We start from the raw sequence: 18,735 nt of genomic DNA, 5'->3' as shown, positions 1-18,735 counted from the left end.
CGTTTCGGCAGGGGTAGCTCGATTCAGCATGATTCCATCGATAATGGAATTCCAAACAATACTTTTAAAGAATCAATGTACATTATAGCATGTTGTTAGACTGAACAAAAGGTGTTACTGTCCACATAACCAGTTCATGTAAATATTACGTTATCAAGTCACACAAGCAATAAAGTCTTGCACCCACTGTTGCACCAGGGGGCTTTTTGAATGAACCATTTGCTGTTGGAACCAGATACCCAGCTCTAGTCTTGCATCTTTTGCATTTGCGTTTAATAAACAGCACGGTGGCACAGTTGCAAGGTAATTCCTGGTTCAATTCCTATAAGTGAGTTTTGCATGACCTCCTGAACAGCGTGAAATGTTTCCTCCGGGTTCTTTGATTTTCTTTCAAAAACAAGCAGATGACTTGAAATTGCAAAGATGAGTGAATGGCTGTTGTTGTTGCATGTAATCGTATAGATAATAAATGGGTGAATCTTAGAATAAAGGTGAAGGAGATGATTGTGTAGATAATGATAGTCACATTCTCGCTCCTGAACATTTTACAGCAGACTCAGGAAAACCAGTAAAATGATCATTATGGCTTCATTTTTTTTTGAACAGCGGCATCAGAAGTTGCAACTGTTGTCAGACATCAAATAAGGATCTGGGAAATTCTCTGTTTATGAATTATTCTTCTGTGACATAGAAACACTTTTTTAGACAACACCTTCTTAACATTACAGTTCAATATTGTTCAATTTGAGATTTTAGATTATCTATCTATAAATCATTTGAACAAACATTTCTAAATGGTTATCAGCAATATTTGGTAAAAAGAAAAACAGACAGGCAGACTTAAAATCCATAAAGAAATAACAATAGTTATTGAAAATAATCCATGGGATTACGTTTTTCCAGATTGTTTCACTTTATTAGTTAATGTTAAAGCATCAACTTTTTGGTAGATTTTACTGTCGGCAATTGAGTAAAGTAAAATTACCAATGGTTCTTGAATTCTTGCCATCTACAACAAAACAGCGAACAAGACTAAAATTTGTAGCTGGGCGAACAACAAATGAATGCAATATTCTGTTAACGTGGTAATAAATTGTAGTGCATGGAGACCAAAGAAACAAACAAACAATCATTGCTTATTCTGGCAGGCTAACCTCACTACTACTTCTGAAGGGAAAAAATACAAAATAGACATTTGTTGCTGAGTTTTCAGGAATCAAAAAGCTTTTTTTAAAGATCACTGTGGAATTTGTATATTTTCAAATGTATGTACCAGCAAGAAATTTGTATTAATAGTAATGTAGGTGGAAGACGATGTTGGCTTCTTCAAAAAGGGGCCTGCACTTGACGAGCGGCGAGTGTAATTTGGGTATTTGAATTGCTTTCATTGACTTTGAATTGTTTTCCTCTGTGAAAGACATGTAGGTAGATGGATTGCTGAAGAAGATACATTCTATCGTCCACATGGTCGCTCCATTGATTTTTTTTTTGACCGCAACCAAGAAAGTCAAGAAATCTAATACCAGTGCCATACCCTTAACAACTTTTAACTAATTTAAAAATGCAGTTCTTTATAGTAGGCCTCCTGTTATTTGGCAGTGTATATAAGAACAAATGAAACAAGACTTTATAGGGGGACTTCACCCGGTTTTGCAATACTGGAATCCATGAACTTTGGAGTTTTTGTTAAGCTGAGTAAAAGTAAAACCAAGAAAGACATATTGTTTTACAGTTTGTAGGCTCTAACAGGACACTTTATTACGTTCTGGTCAAAATACAAATTTTTCATGGAATGGATGCAGTGCTTTGACTCTTCAACCCAGCACTGAACTTATGGTTGAATAAAGTGTATTAGTATTCGTGAAAACATTGTTTTGCAACGCATCTTCAAGGGAGGAAACTGAGAGGCTTTTTTTTAAACAACCCATACCAGACCCCGGCAACTCCTGCCTAAACCTCAGCCCAAGTGAACTGACAGGCTTTTTTTCTTTCCCACCAAACTACAAGTAAATGGTTACTACATAACCTATTCAATCACCTTGGGTGAGTTCCCCAAAGTATTTTCTTTGTTACCCAAATACACATGAAATGACACCTATGCTAGCAGAACTCTATTCAACCCAACCCGTTAGTCAACATAATGGACCCCATTCAACTTCGACCAGTGCCCACTCCCAACCCAAGCAGTTATACTGTATATTGGAAACCCCACAGTTTTTTTTTCGTAACTGAAGAAGCCTCAGATGACAGATGAAACATCTTCAAGGAAAGAAACCCAGTTGTCACAATAAGATTTGAAAATGACTCTTGCAATGCTTTTTGTTTATCAAGTACAGGATTGTCTCAGAAAATTAGAACGTTGCGATAAAGTTGTTTATCTTCTGTAATGCAATTCTAAAAACAAAAATGTGATGCATTCTGGATTCATTACAAATCAACTGAAATATTGCAAGCCTTTTATTAATTTAATATTGCTAATTATGGATTACATCTTATGAAAACTCAAAAATCCTATCTCAAAATATTAGAATATCATGAAACAGTATTTTTTTTTTAACTGCATTACAGAAGATAAAGACCTTTATCACAATATTCAAATTTTCAGAGACAGTCCTGTACATTTAGTCCATGCTTTGTGCCAAATGCAGGTGTCTGCACTCGGTTTGCTTCATAAGCCGATGGGGTCTGCACCTCTTGACAGGCTGTAAACCCTGCAGGTTTCTTGGCACACACCGCAGGGAGGAAACCTGGGGGCAGACCCAGTAAATTTGACAGGATATAATTTCCCAACGTACTGGAGGGCACCCGGGGAAAAGAACCATGCTGTGCTCATAGCCGAGATGCTGCCATCAATGAGACCGTCCTTGGAACAATAACATTTAAAAACAGCCACATCTCCTTCTGTATATTGGATAAGTAAGGCAACTATGTGAGGAAAATGTTAGGTTACACACATTCATCCGTGTTGATACATTCCTGTAGCTGACGAACATTTATGCTCAGTAAATTTGAATAAATAAAAGATGCTAGTCAAACTGTAAAATTGTCCTGGCTGGCTAAAACAATGGTTCTAAAGTCTCATGTATTTACAACCTAACAATAGGTGTTTTCCTGAATGTGTTTAACTCCACATTCATCAAATAGCCTATTTAGCTGGTCTCAAGTCTCTGGTGGGTCTCAACTGACAGGAGAACTGATGCTTTAATTAGCTTAACTCCCAGAATGAGAAGCAGAATTAGTCAGTTTGGGTTCGAGGCATTATAATATTTATGAATTTTCCACGAGGGGTTGATTGGCCATCTGGATGGTCTGAAAGTCCATAATGGCTGTTCCAAGGTTCATAGATCTTAGTGCTTTTTTTTCTGTCTCAGCACTTAATGCAGAAAAGAGCAGGAGACGACACTTCCTCAACCAAACACACAAAACAGTTTTTATGCGATCTTACCACTTTGAGTGCAATCTATATTCCAATGATTTAGCGTTCTGGCTTTCTCCTGCCGACCCTTTCAACTGGTCCGCCCAAGTATAGATGTCAAACACTGAGTGAGTGATGTGTTGAATAACCATATAACAGTTTCTCTCTTTAACTGTCAAGGAGTGAAAGACCATGCTGTCTTATAAGTAATGACTGGGAACCATATGGTTACAGCAAGTTTAACCATCTGATGTGGTAAATCAAAAATGCTTACAGCTGCAACAATTATAAAGGAGATTAGATGTAGTGGTTCCAGTATCAGTCAGTTCCAATACCAAAAAGACAAATGTTTGACCGAGGCATTGTTTTGTGAGCTTGTGAGTCTAAACGCTTCACTCTCAAGCTCAAAGAAAAGACTGACCTTTTTTGTATTTTTATATACTGTATGTACTGCAACAAAGAGAATGGTATTCGAAGAGACTAATATACTAATCAAAAATCCAGATTTCTTACTAAATGTGTTTTTAAATGTAATTTTGGAAGCCCTTTTTTAACTTTTGGGGGGCACAGGGACTGTCAAGTCTTTTAAGTCACCTATCTAAAGTCCAGGGGAAGCCACTGGCCATCAGTCTTTGAGTGTGATAACCCTTGCGATAATGAGGCAGGGAAAAAAAAAAAAAAAAGCTTTGTGAACAGAAAGACAAAACAACAGCCTCAAGAAACCATACAGAAAATGAAAGTTTTCAATTCCTTTCAATTGTCTAGTAGCTTTGTCGGCATTCATAGAAGGCTATCCATATAATTTCAGATTACAATCACGCACAAGTAAACATTTTATTGGTATATTGAATTTCAAATTGATTACATAATCAGTTAGTAGTGAGTAGTTTAATGAATTTATGAGCTAACTTAACTGCAAGTTACAACTTGATGTGAAGTTTATGGAACCTGCACTTAGCATTTTGACATCCAGTAATTTTTTTTTTTTTCGGGGAAACAAATTATGTTGAATCTTTTGGGATCATTATAGAAGATCTGACCTCTGGGTTATTCTAGCCACTACCACACATTTTTGAATCAAAAATAATTTGTTTTACCGACAAAAGTATTGTGTGTCAAGGCATATCCAAAACCATTATATAAAACAAACATTTTCACACATTGTGACTAATCCAGTCATGGCATTTAGCTCATAAAAGACCTACTTAAGTTGTGTGTGTGTCTGCACATAAGTGCTAGATGGGAGAAATTCCACAGTAGTTATTATTAGTCCCAGTCGTGGTTTGCATTGTTCCATCACAGGGACAGAGCAGGGGAAAGGCTTTTCACATTTTAATATTTTGATGACTTGGAAAATGTATGTGCAGCAATTTAAGTTAGATATAATTACTTTAGTGAGAAGCAAAAAATGTTTAATCTTGACAGGCAACATGTGATTCTTTACTATTGGTCTTCCTTTTTGCCAATAGAGGGCAGCAGCACTGTAACATGCTGAAGAGCTGAGTGACTTGAGAACACTTTTATTTGGGAAATATAACTATGAATGTATCAAGGCAAGATAATGAACACTGACACTCTAAAGAGTGTTTTTCAGCCGATGCTCGGATGCTTAAATTTCACTGCGCAGAGATGATCCGTGCAACTCTAGAGGGCTGTTTAATTCTAGACTGTCTTATTTTTATCTTCAAAACCAGGAAACCATCTTGAAACTGAAGTTGTCATGATCATGTGATATCAGTTCTTGAAAACAACTTTCACCAGTGTGAGGTTTTTTTTTTTTTTTGACAATTTCATTTCTATTTGTTTTTTTTTTTGTTTTTTTTTCTTCAAATGTTGGTTGCTTAATCAAACAAATGAATGCGGCATATTTATTGGCTGCAGCACAAAACACTTTAGCAGACAGAAAATTAGATACAGAATCACATCAGAAGTTAATCATGGGGACGGTGAAAGGGAAAATAAGAAAACTGAGTAACACTGGCATTTAATTGGGAAATAGTTTGCGCATCAAATATCATCTCGGGATGCAGTAACATAGGTTTGCAGACCTGAATCACCCAAGAGAGAGATGGTTTTTTTTTTTCGTTTTTTTTTTTTTTTGGGGGGGGGGGGGTGACCCGACTACAAATCCGTCTCTCTCTCCCTCCCTCTCTCTCTCTCCCAACCTCTAGGCGTACCATTCTGTGTTGCGTCTCTTCCCTCCGAACTTTTTTTTTTTCCCCTGACTACAACTCCTCTGTAGCTCTTACTTATTTTCTTTTTTTTTCACTGCCTGCCAGAGAAGGGATGTTCCCTGGAAGAAGGTTACACCCTGGCTCAACATTTTCACCTTGGAGACTTTAGGAGCCAGGGCTGATAACTTCTCGGAAAGTTTTGTGAATGGGGGACATCTGGGGAGAATCTTCCGCATCGATCTGAGTGATAAACAGCATTTTCTTTTGTGCAAAAATTATCATTTTTGTTTTAAAAAAAAAAAAATCTTTCGCACGTTTTTTCCTCAAATCCACGTTTTCTGGAGCGTATTTAATTCTGTCGATGGCAAAGGATCACCTTAAGGACTTTTAAGAAAAAAACCTCGGTGGACGCCTGTCAGCGAAATTGATTCCCATTCCAGCCGACCAGCCCCATCACTTTTACCCTTATTAAAGTCTCGGACATTATTTTTTTTTTAATTTCTTTTTTTGGGGGGTGGATGGGTGGTGGGGTGAGCGGGATCCCGAGGTTTCACCATCTGGTCTTCCCTTCACGGATTTTGTATTGATTCTAGTTTGGAAGTACCTCCACTGGATACTATGCCTGCGAGCGGGCACACCAGGCGGACTGCGCTGCGCCTGATCCGGTCACTGTCTCTGGCGCTGATGGTGAGCGCGCTTTGGGTGGATGGATGTCCACACAAGTGCAGCTGCTCCGGGTCTCATGTGGACTGCCAGGGTCTTGGTCTGAAAACTGTGCCAAAAGGAATACCGAGGAACGCCGAACGCCTGTAAGTGTCATTCGATCAACTTTGAGTGACCTGAGACTTAATATTGACCGATGTTTTCTCTGTGACTCCCCGTGCGTCATTGTCCACCTTTTGATTTTAAATCAGTGATATTAAAAATACGGGTTTACTTGGGGTAACAATGTCATGTTCTTTGGGTGAAAATGTTTTCATTTTATGTCTTATTAGGTGAAAACACTTTTTGAAAGAATGTCTTAAACGCTGCAGCTGTAGCTGACTTGTTTAATTAGTCAAATTGGAAATGGCAAAGTTTTATCCAATTTGTGACTTAATATCCATCCCTTAATTGTGCTAATAATTCTGATATTCTGGGTTTACTTGATTAGACTGAAATCTCGAGATGATTAGACACAAGATGTGGTCTTACAAGCTCTGAATTGAAATGAAGGGGGGAAATGTTGTGAAAGCAGTATTTAGGTTTTCAGGTTGTTTAAATGAAAATTAGGGGGAGATAAAGATTGCTTTCACATTTTGAAAGGTTTACTTAAGTTTTTTTCTGGTTTTCTAGAACTGGAAAAGAGCCTCATTAATGGATAAGTTTGAAGCCAAAATATGCTCATTGCACCTCAAGCTACTACTTTTAGAACTTTGCAACTCTTCTGAAAGGCTCAAAAATGATACGCAGTTTTATAGGCAGACAAAAAAGCCCAACACTGTTGCTGCCTCCAGCCTGATTTTGACACTTCTACACCCTGCAGCCGCACACACACGCGCACACACGCACTCGCACACACACACACACACACACCTATGCTGGTAAGGTATGGAAGTGATTACGCATGATAATGCTGTGGCCAAAAGCCCCGCAGGGGATCAACAACAGACCTACCCCAAGACAACAAACATAATCAGCGGGCTGAAGGGAGAGATACAAAGCTGGCCACTCGAAGACCTGAGACTGGTGCTTTTAATGTATTCATTTAATCTGTGAGCGTATGTGATTTGTGTTTTGGTCTGCATGTTTAAGCTGGCATATGTGTCTGCATTCAGTAAATGCGTATGCGTGCAAGTGTGAACTACAGACTCCAAAACTTCTCTGTCCCTCAGGGCCGCCGTGACCTCCCAGGACCTGTTGGGTTTTACAGAGCAATCCCTCGAAGACATTTACATCCTAGAAAAATAAATAATTAGAACAGGCTGTGATAGGGAGGTGGGATAAGGGGGTTCACTGCTTCTCACTGGGGTCCCCAGGGTGGGATATTTGGGGTAGCATTGCCCCTCCTACTGCATCCATTCCAAAAACTGTGTTTATGTTTCCCTGATTTATCCAGGTCAGTATTTCAGCTATGACTTTGGCCAAGATTTGCTGTTTTCCTCCCTTGGTCTCTCCCTCTCTGCCTGCCATCATCTGTGCTCCCTTCAGTAGATATATATTTTTGGGAGACTGAGATGAGAAACATTAAAATGGATGAGATTCCAGTTGTAGAGGTTAATACAAATGGGATACTTTTTAAGGAAAGAGAGATGGGTATTACTGCCCTGATCAGAGATTTGGATTTACCAATGGGATACAATTCAACTGGAAACTAAATTTTAAACATTACATTCCAAACCCCCTTACAATGTCTTTCAGACATTTAAAAAAAAAAAAAGTTATTTACAAAGAAAAGGATATCAAACACAGACTTCATAGTTCCACTTTCTATTGGACCATAACTCACCAAACAGCTGTCAGACCATATGGTCACTGTCTTGCAGACTAATGTTTTGGCCAAATATATTTCAGATTTTTCAAATGTGAAGTTTCTTGTTTCGATCGGGAATGAAAATAGGACAGCAGTGTTTATAGATTGCATGTACAGCGCCCCCTTCACATTTAGTGTTGCTCAAAAAAACCAAAAGAAAAAAAAAAATAGTGTAGGTGATTTGTTGGAGCGAACGTAAACAACCCCATGAATGGTGGATTTGGTAGAGGGAAACAAAATCAAACTTGTCGATCGAAAATCCTGTGGAAAAGGGTTAAATACGAAACACTGTATAAGTGATGGACAGTGGTCGGCTGGAGGAACTGAATGCTATCAAAAGTTACCACGACCTTCAGTTTGTTTAACAGTCTCTATAAAATATGGGGGGACCAGTATTTTATTCCCGTTTGCATTCCTCACATTTGAAAGTAAGCGGTTGATGTGATAATAAGTCACTTTGTTGTCGAAGAAATGTTTGCAAAAAGCTCAGGTTAAGAAGAGAGTCAGCAGTGGCCTCAACCGTTAACTCATCCACCCCCCTGACATCAGGGCCGACCAGCACGCACAAACACAAGTATGCACACACAGACGGCACACATCCACACATGGAGAGTCTGGCGGATTACCTCAGGCCAGTCAATTCTGTAATGTCCTCCTTGGGAAACCACTTGAGACCTAATTTGCATCTAATTTGAGTGGAGGGTTTTTTGACGGGGGGAAGGCTTAACAGGCTTAAGAAGGCTGAGTAAAATGAATTGGAAAGCAGGGGTGGCTTTTCTCTCCTGGGTCCAATTCACACCTGCCCTACAGGGACTGCCCGGACACACACACACCCCGCAGTGTTGAATGTGAGAGCTGTGAATTCCAAACTGTTGCTCCTGCTGATGTGCAAAGCGAGGCAACCCGGTGCTGTAAACAGTTAGAGCGGCAGTTGTCAATTTTTTCTCCCCCCAAATTAGAGTGCCTAGGATTTGTGGCTCCTATAATATTCTGTAAACATCTGAGTGGTTAAAAGATACACATAAGCTTTCATTTGATTTCCAGTGTATTTTCAATGCATTTTTCACGGGGGGAGGGTTATGCAGATATTTAGATGATTGATACTCACTTTAAGCCAGACCCTTTGATTTTATTCAATGTCTTAAGTCCATTTTTGTTGATTATCACAAACTATTTTGATAACTAATTGTCAGTTTCTATGCAGGTTTTATATTTTTCTGATTTGTCTTTGGGAAATGTTTTACTAGTTTCAATGTAATTCCATGATTATTTTAAATTTTTTTCCTTCTTAATGTAGTGATGCTTTTCAAGTAGGCGCTTAAACTAATTCTTGCTCATTTTGCGGTGACTTATTGCTGTATTTAGGTCATTTTTTGCTACTTTTGAGGCAATGCTTTTAGTATTCTCAAGTTATTCATACATTGCTGCTGTGTTAGTCCAGGAACACTTGCTTTCAATACATTTTTCTCACTTAATTTTGAAAACATTCATTGTTCTAGAGGGAGACATTCAGATAGATGAGCTGCTATCACCATGGCTTGGTGTAATAGGATACACGTTTAACAGTTAAATACTAATAGAGAGGTTATTTGTTTTTTGGATTCCTTTTGTCTTTGCATGTGTAACAGCTGATCACCATTGGAAGCATCCAGTTGTTTCAGCCAACTTTACACGAACAAATTTTTATTTTAACTGCCTATATATATTATCTGCGCTTTGAGAAAGAACTGGCAGGTTGCTTGCAAGCAACACCTTCTCTGCTTTCTCGAGCCTGGCTTGGCACTCTGGCACGATTTTTGATCTCTCTCCTAAACGCTCTCCTCCTCAGTATATCTTTCAGTCTTTCTCACCCCTCATTTACCTTATAGTCTTTTTTTTTTTAACCTTCCTCTGTTATTTCTCACCCTTTACCCATTTAAACTTCCTTAATTTCCACTCTCCCTTCTTTGCTCCTCCTCAAATCGCTCCAACCTCCCCCTCCAACACACACTAACAGTTTGCCAACAGCATATCTTCAGTGGAGTTTCACTGCTCCCCATTTTTCCCTCTGCTTGCCAACCTACCACTGTTCACACAACAGTAGAATCCTGCCACAGTGTGTGTGTGTGTGTGTGTGGAATGGACACACACACGTTTGAGCCTCAGCTTCTGTCTCTTATCAAAACTTGCTGTTGATTGGTCAGTGGACGCTGTAACCACCACACCCTCTCCTATGAAATAGCATTCCATGGTGGGACTGGAATCTTTGCGTGTGCGTGTGTGTCTGGCTGGATGTGGAAGAAAGCTAATTTAAACTGACAAACTCTTGCTCCATCACATAATTATAATTTCATTGGATTAAAGATAGTTTGAAATCTCTAATGCAGTGTGGGGTATACTTTTGTTTACTCTCACATTTTAGTAACTTTGGCTGTTTCCAAAAAAAATAAATTGTCTGATAAAAGCTGTACATCGCAGTCTTCCTCAAAGATAAATTCCAACTGATTAATAATCTCTGTGAATCTCTGCCTGTTTTTGTGGAAATGTAGGGACTAATTAATGTTACATTTTGTGCTGCAGTGCATGTGCTTCAGTCACTGTTGAATAAAACACATCATTCAGTGAGGAGAGTTTTTTGTTAATACTTCTTGGATTTGATAGTGATGTAATGTGTTTGAGGGGCTCCTGAGTGTTATTGCTGTGGCAGACAAGTTTAAACTAAGAAGACAAACCACAATGAACTTGCTGTTCCTAAACAGCTTTTTAATGTCAAGCCTATCACCCGTAGTCATCTGATGGTAACTATTTTTTCCCCTCCAACTGTTTGATCCATTTCAATATGCCAATAGTGAGGGGAACCAATATTTAGGCACCAGTTCAAGGTCAGAGGGTGATATTCTTCCAATGGTCTGCAGCTTGTGGACAGTTGACCTTTCTATAAAATGACTCCCACACTGTCAAGAACCAGCCAGCTGGCAAAGAGCGTAAGCAGAGCCCTCCTACGAAATGACAGCATGCACATCACTTTTGCATACACATGGGAAATCAGGCGCACATAATACACATACAAATTTAACACTGACCACTCACATGACTGTGCCCCGTTTGAGTGATCTGTCAGCACCATAATGCATGTCATCTCTAGAATGAAAGGTTACTGTAATTAAAAGAAAAGGTCAAATGATTTTTGTGAATCCCAATGTGGTGTCCTTTTTTGTAGCTTAAAGTTCTACCATTCTACCATATAAAGTCATCATTGACATGGTAAATCTGCCATGCTAAAGTTACAATTTTATGCCCTCATCCTTTTCATTGTGATTTCCCCCTTGGTTTTTGGGGAAACTCTCATAAATGCATCAGGGCCAGTTTTGATTGAAGTATTTCCAAGGGAACTGGAGCTCACAGTAATCCTGATGCATTTTTACAAACCCAAGATGTCAGTGGCATCCTCTGTGAAATCCTTCTCAATGTACCAGCCACTCAGTGTTAAATGACAGGAGCAATACACTGACATTTCCACATGCTAAGATACATTTAGATGTGTGCAAAAAAAAAAAAAACACAGCTTATGGACATGGAGCCGCAGTAAAAGTAATGCATGCAGCCACACACATCCAGTATGCCACTAGGATCAACTGCAGGCTTACACACACGTATACACACTTTCTCATGCTTTCACTTGATTAAATATGCATTTGGTTGTAGATGGAAAGTTTGACGTTACGAGAGAGAAAGAGACTGCGTCACATTGAAACTACCCCAAGTCACGAATGACCTTCTGTGACTCTATGCTGAAACAGAAGTGTGCATCGCACTATAATACCAGTCAGGGCGTGTGTGTGTGCGTGCGTGTGTGTGATGCAGTGTGCTTGTACTTTGATGTTAACAAGCTATGTCACTGTTTTGTTAGGCCACTGTCACCGAAGCAACCCATTACATCCTGTCTGCAGAGATTTTCTCCTCATGAGTTTTTCTGGACATCTAATTCGAGCTTACATGCGAATTTGTGCTTCTTAATGAACACGCAGCAATCAACATCTCTATTTGTGGGTAGTCAAAATAAAGCGAGAGACCTGATTTGCCTATTGGGATCATATGTTGCGGTCAGCTTATGCTGCGCTTACACCTTGAGATTTAAGTCTAAACATTTTGTGAAGACTCGAGTAAAACTATCAGCTCACATCTGAAGACTAATCTTTAGAGCTTTAAGTCTTAGTGTAGTCTTAGACCAAAGACTTTTGGTCTCACATCTAAAGACTTTGCAAAGATTTTGAAAAGAGTTGCGAAAAACTACAGATTCATTCAGCAATTTTGTTCCACCCTACAATGTTTTCACCAGGTATTTGCAGAGCCTCTGCTATTTCAGTCAAATAGAATCAGAGAAACTTTATTTGTCCCCGAGGGCCAATCGAAGGGAACAAGGAGTGGCATGGCAACTTAGAGCAGATGAATATCTATAAACATATAAAATATAGGTTACACAAACATTTGAAATAAAGTGAAGTAACTCAAACATCAATGATGCGACTTAAATAACATGTATAATTATCATTATTATCGCTTTTCGTTCCCCGCTTGGTCATGATACGTTGGACAGTTGACATCGTACAAGCTGGGCTGTTCTGCTCATCATCCGCTCCTCTTGCTGGACGCCTCCATACTGATCAGGGCGTCCATTGTTGTTCCAGTCCATGCATGCTGCAAACAAATACTGTCTCTGTCACCAATATCGCTCTGGCAGTTGTTTGTCTTCCAGATTTCGTTTTTCCAATTTTGTTGGAGCTAATCTATAGGCTGTTGATTTGGTCTTGACAGTGAGGTTACGCTAAGACTTACGTAACGTATTTGATATTGTTGTATGCCTTAAGAAAAGAATGATCTACGACTGTGCTAAGACATCAGACTATCAGCTCACACATTATGACTGAGACGACGGAAGGGCGCTGCAACTCTGCTAGGACTTTTTTAAGATTTCCTTTCAATCTCCTGAGGACAGCCAGTTTTAAGTCTGCAACTGGGAACTCGTAAGATGTAAGCCCAGCATTATTGAGACCTCCAGTTTACTTAAGGCATTTGTTTGTTTCCATCACTTTCTCATTCAGTCATTGTTTCATCCAAACCCCTCAGTCTCTTACCCTAACCTTTCATTCTTTTACTCTCCTTTTTCACCTTTTTCCCCACACTCAGCCAATTCAAGGAAGCAGCAGCCCTTGTTCTTGTTAAGTGGCCTCTCAGCAGCCAAATTACCCCTCACCCTACCTCTTTCACTTATATTACACAAGCAGTAAATCCAGACAAAAGTAATGCAGCCTTATAAACCCGAGCTGACCAAATACAGTCTGACTTTACAGCTCTTTTGGCTTGTGATTGGAAAAGAAAAGGATGCTTGCGAGGAACTCCTCATGTGGTCAAGACTGTGTGGTGAATGTCACCAAACTATGAACTTCTCAAGGCTGAGTGGTATTCAAATTGAATAGAAAACAAAACCATAAATGATCGGCACAGGAGCACAGTTCTCAAACATGATTCAACCCGATTCATAACGTTGTGAATGTTGAAAAATAGGAAGCAAAAAAAGAAAAATACATGACAGAAATATACAACCAGGAGGTTCAAGATCAGACGCAGTTGAGGAGGGACTTTGAGAAATGTATCAGTTTAGAGATCAGGCTGTAGGTGCGACACCAGTGTGCATCATTTAGACAAGATTCCCTTTTATGGTATGGAAATCAGTGTCACTTGGTTTTGGGCTATTATATTGAAAATTGAAAAACTCTTTAATTATCTCTCCCACTTATTTTCTGTCTTAACTCACATTAACTTGATTTTTACTGCCAGGCTCTCACAGGTTTTATTTTGTTTTGTTTGAACATTGTTAGCCTTCAGTTCCAAACATTGCTGTGTATCTGTCGAGCAGCCTGGGGGAACAGTGAGGAATATTGGCCTGCAGAAATTCTAAATATAAAGTGTCTTAAGTGTTTGTGAGAAATATTCTTTGTCTACGCAAGAAACAATTGACCAAACAAGGGGGGAAGACTGTCGAGCTGTAATGGCAATAAACCATGCAAGCCTTTTGTCTTCCAAATGGATTTCCTTCAGTGGTGTCAGCAAATGTTTGCTCTTGCTGTGCAAATTCTGCCAAGATTGAATTTGATGGTTGTGTGTGAATGTATGAGATTCTTGCTTGTGGTAGGAAGCTGGCTGGACGATTTAATTTATCTGGTTAAAGCAGTTTAAGTAGGTTATTTTAAATCTACATTAAATGAACAGAGTGATATGAATACTCAAAGATTCATTCCTTGCGAGAAGAAAGGAAAACAATTTACTTCTCCTTGTATCTGGGCCACCTATACGGTCTTCTTTGCTTTTAATTTGTGAGAGGAGGAAACACCTTTTGACTCTACAAACAGTTTTTTTAATTCTACCCAATAATATCAAGATTTGAATAACACGATTTTTCCATGAATTCAACCAAAAAATAAGATTTTTTTAAGGATCGGTTATAGGTTGAAATCACATTATTTATAAGCCTTTTTTCCCAAGTCACATTGTGATATCCTCAATGACCAATCCAATTATTCATGAATTCATTATTTTACGATACTGCTTGTCCGGCATGCAGGGCGTCTGGCGCTGGAGCCTATCCCTGCTAGTATTGGGGAAATGATGATGTTCACCCTGGAATGGTCACCACTTGATCACTAGGCCACATATGGAGATGCACAACCATCCACTCCACTATTTAAATGCATGTACAATTTAACCCATACAGATGTGGCTTGGGGGCATGTAAATCCTGTTATCTTAATAAATTTGGCTATCATGTAACCTTTTGTGTTGAACTTCATGTTTTGTATGGGATTTTTATAGTCTCACATTGTGATCACTGTCTTCCATAGAGGACTCAAAAGCGTTCACTGCTTATTAGCATCATGGTAACAGAAATTCAAAATAGCACTTAACAGTTGTGCAGGAGACCAAAGGTTCCACAAACCCCACACATTTTTCAAAAATTGTAGACTTCTCATCGACAATACATGATTTTCAAATGCTATGAGTGTGTATTTTTGATGATTACCCTCCATAATCCACTCTTAAAGCACAATTAAGATATTTCATGTGAATATAAAATATGACCGTAAGAATTCAAAAAGAACTTAATATGCAATGTAACAACAGTGAGTTTAGAGCCTCTGAGCAGCTACTAGTAAGTGCCATATGAAACAAGATTATTTGAAATTCAATATAAACTTTAAAGCTGCTTCATATCTGCCCTCTTCTGGTGATTGTAACCGTGGAGCTCGAGGAAAAGGAAGAAGGTAATTAGGATTCCTTACACAACTGGAGTTTAAGAGAGTGAAATTGAGCATACCGATCTTAGACAGAGCAAGCAGAACAAGAAAGTAAAGTGGTAAAAGCTTTGTGGAAAATGAGAGATTAGGACAGGAAGGGGATGCATTTAGAAACAAAGTATAGGACAGAGAACAAAGGATGGATTGAGAGAGAGATAATACACAGAGAAAAGAGAAATGGAGGAAATGTTATTGTGACAGAGACAGACAGACACAGGACAGAGAGAGGAAACTGCTTCCAGTAGTTTTCGCCTTGTGTTGTCCTTGATGGAGGGGAAAAATAGGTCAAAAGGTCAAGAAAATGAAAGCAAGACATGTTAAGATAGGGGCACAAGGAGAGAAAGCAAACATAACGGCCGGCCGAGATACCTGACATGTCAAACATTTTAAGTCATGTATTGTCATTTCTTGGTTTACAATGGCACCAGTCAGCCAAACTTCCAAGTTCTGCTGAGCTCGGGGGAGCCTTTGTCACCTGATCTTGTCATTTGTTGAACATTACGTTCTAAAAGTTATTTCTCTGACTCGTCTGAGTCCCTGTGGTTTTGCCAACTAATAAAGTGGTTGAGCTAAATCAGCCTGTGTGTGTGTGTGTGTGTGTGTGTGTGTGTGTGTGTGTGTGTGTGTGTGTGTGTGTGTGTGTGTGTGTGTGTGTGTGTGTGTGTGTGTGTGTGTGTGTGTGTGTGTGTGTGTGTGTGTGTGTGTGTGTGTGTGTGTGTGTGTGTGTGTGTGTGTGTCAACCAGTTTGCTGGCCAAAGGTAGTGAGACTTTAAGGTTCACAGTTTTTAGTAGTCTGGTAAGATGTGTTGATGTGTCTTTGTGCGTTTGCATTGTAAGGCATATTAATTTCATGGAACATTTTTCCGTTTGTATTCTTGTCCTATTTCCTTATTGCAAACACACATTCACTTTTAATGAGCAGTTGTTAAAGCCGTGTTCTACAGCCACTAGTTATTTGCCTGACTGCCTTCTGGTCAGCCAAATTGAAAGCAAAGTGATGCTCCATTGCTAGATTCTTTAAAGTCAATAGACCTTTTGCATAGAAACTCCCTCCACAACCTTACATTTAAAACCCACTTCAAGTCAAGTTTGCTCACAGTTTTAAGGGCGGATTTGACCTTAGGGTTTAAAGTTGCACTGCTGTGATTTACATAGTTAAATTTCAAATTGTTATTATTAAATGTGTCTCAAATAGTGGACACTTTTTGATGCACATTTGCTGCACTCACAAATAAGCCATGGTATCAAGACAGATTCCCTTCCGTGTTGACAATCACTTCCTGCTAACTAACTTATCCCATCGTATGATGATCTGTGAAAATGTTTTCCTTCAAATACACATCTAACAACTATATAATGTTATTATTCAGAATACCAGAAGTAAAGATTTTAAGCTAGTGATGGGATATGTGCATAACAACAATCTAAATGACCTACAATGTCCCGCTTGTCGTCAGTGTTTGTTTTTATTTCGCAATTTAATAATTTCCTTGCACACACACACTACATCTCATTTCACGTTGGCAGCCTTTACTTTCATTGTAATGTAATCCATCTTCACTTGGCTCTTGCATCCCTGCTGTTTGTTTGAATCCAGAGAGGTTTACTTGGTGAGAGCTGAAGTTTCCACTGTGAACAAGAGAAAGATGGAGATAAGGATAGTGAGATTAGTGGAGAGCGTAGAGAAAAAAGAAGTGTAGGAAAAATGTAGCCAACTGTGAAAGAGTAAAAGATTGAGATAAAAGAGGATAGATTGGAAAGAAAGAAAGAAAGTGTTCAGTCAAGTGTAAAACAATTAAAAATATGGCATAGGAGATAAGTCGAAGAGGCAACACAAAACCTCCCCTTTTAGGAGATGGAAAAAATTTGGGAAAAATGTTGACAGTTTGGCCACAAGATGACACTACCTATAAACCCCTGACATTCATGTTAAAGGCCAGGATTGAGATTAGATGGAAGACTTCGAAGGAGGGTACGAATGTATCCAATCATGGAAGAAGACAGAACGGACGGGGTACAGACATTGGAGAAAGAAGGAACCTTTTGGTTGCAGGATTCAAAGGTTGAGTGTACACTTGAAATTACTATTTCCAAGTGAGCTTTTTCATTGTAAAAGCAACTGAAAATGATAAATCCCAATTTAATATCGATCTCCCATCTTATCACTGTGAAGGTATTTCTTCAAAGCAAGGTCCTAACCAACCTCTGAACTGGAATTTTGGAAAAATGGCAGAAACAAGCAGCTGCCATTACATTTGCAAACAAAATCACATTCTGATAATGACACCTCCTCATATGTCAAATGCTTTGTGATTTGATTTCTCTGTCATCAGTTATTTACAAAATGCCTTTCCATTAGCACTGTGCAATCCATCACCATTGTTGACATGAAGTCTTGTAGCAGTTGTATCAGGGTGTGCACATGGCTTTGCTATGTGTGCATGTGTTGAGTTCGGAAACTGAGCAAAAACTCATCATGCTAAAATCTTTTTTCTGTTGGATACAAATAAGTCCAAAGCCTGCCATTTTTGTCTCCAACTGTACAAAAATAGTTTGAATAGATATCTTAACCTGATTCGGGATGAGTGACACAGTTTTTTCAGTTCCCTGTGTGATCTGCACTTTGTCAGCTGCCAAATCACCAAGCTATTTTACCACATCAATTTGAAAACTAGCTGCCTGTTTAAGTTGTTAAAATCTGAATATTTCCTTGATAACAACTTACCACATTATTCAAATATACAAAGTATTTTGTGATACTTTTGAATTTTAAAATGTGCGTAGTAAGAGGTCAGTCTCGTTCAACTCCTCCAGGGGAACAAAACGTTTTGACTGCAACTTCATTCTGGGAAAATATCCGTAGATTATGATTTAGTCCAGATTTCCATCACTGTCTCAGCTGTAATTGTTAGGACTCTTTGATCAGATGATTTAATATCAACTCCCACTGTGTCATTTTGGTGGAACTGTTCATTTCTGGAGCCATTGCAACAATCCCCCGGTGGACTCTGGACACCATATTGGGCTTTGAGAACCCTCTTTCCCCCAGCCTCCCCAGCCCCCTCTATGTCTCATAGAGGAGTATGGCTCTTATTAGTGGTCCTTGCTATGGCAGCTTGGGGAAGCCTTTTGAAATCCAATACGGTCTTAAATCAGATTTATAAATGTTTAGGTGTATTATGAAAAACACATACAGCCTGTCTTGGCAAAACCAGACATTATTTGTGTGTGTCTGTGTGTGTGTGTGTGTGTGAGAGAGAGAGAGAGAGAGAGAGAGAGAGAGAGAGAGAGATAGAGAGAGGG

The 18,735-nt window shown here is 39.1% G+C and overlaps 1 protein-coding gene across 1 annotated transcript in view; it reads left to right on the top strand.

Annotated features, from left to right (window-relative positions):
- The first annotated feature begins 5,549 nt into the window (after window positions 1–5,549).
- slit3 (slit homolog 3 (Drosophila)) overlaps window positions 5,550–18,735 on the top strand; it is a 222,396-nt gene continuing 209,210 nt past the window's right edge. Inside the window, exon 1 of the mRNA XM_086158069.1 lies at window positions 5,550–6,398. Coding sequence (XP_086014195.1) covers window positions 6,208–6,398 — 191 coding nt within the window. The 5' untranslated portion in view covers window positions 5,550–6,207. The remainder of the gene's footprint in view (window positions 6,399–18,735) is intronic.

This window comes from Fistularia commersonii, chromosome 13 (assembly GCF_037954325.1).
Source record: "Fistularia commersonii isolate RoL2024-O1a breed Wild chromosome 13, RoL_Fcom_v1.0, whole genome shotgun sequence".
NCBI lineage: Eukaryota > Metazoa > Chordata > Actinopteri > Syngnathiformes > Fistulariidae > Fistularia > Fistularia commersonii.
Note: the sequence above shows the minus strand (reverse complement) of the source record. Positions and strands in the feature narration are given on the sequence as shown.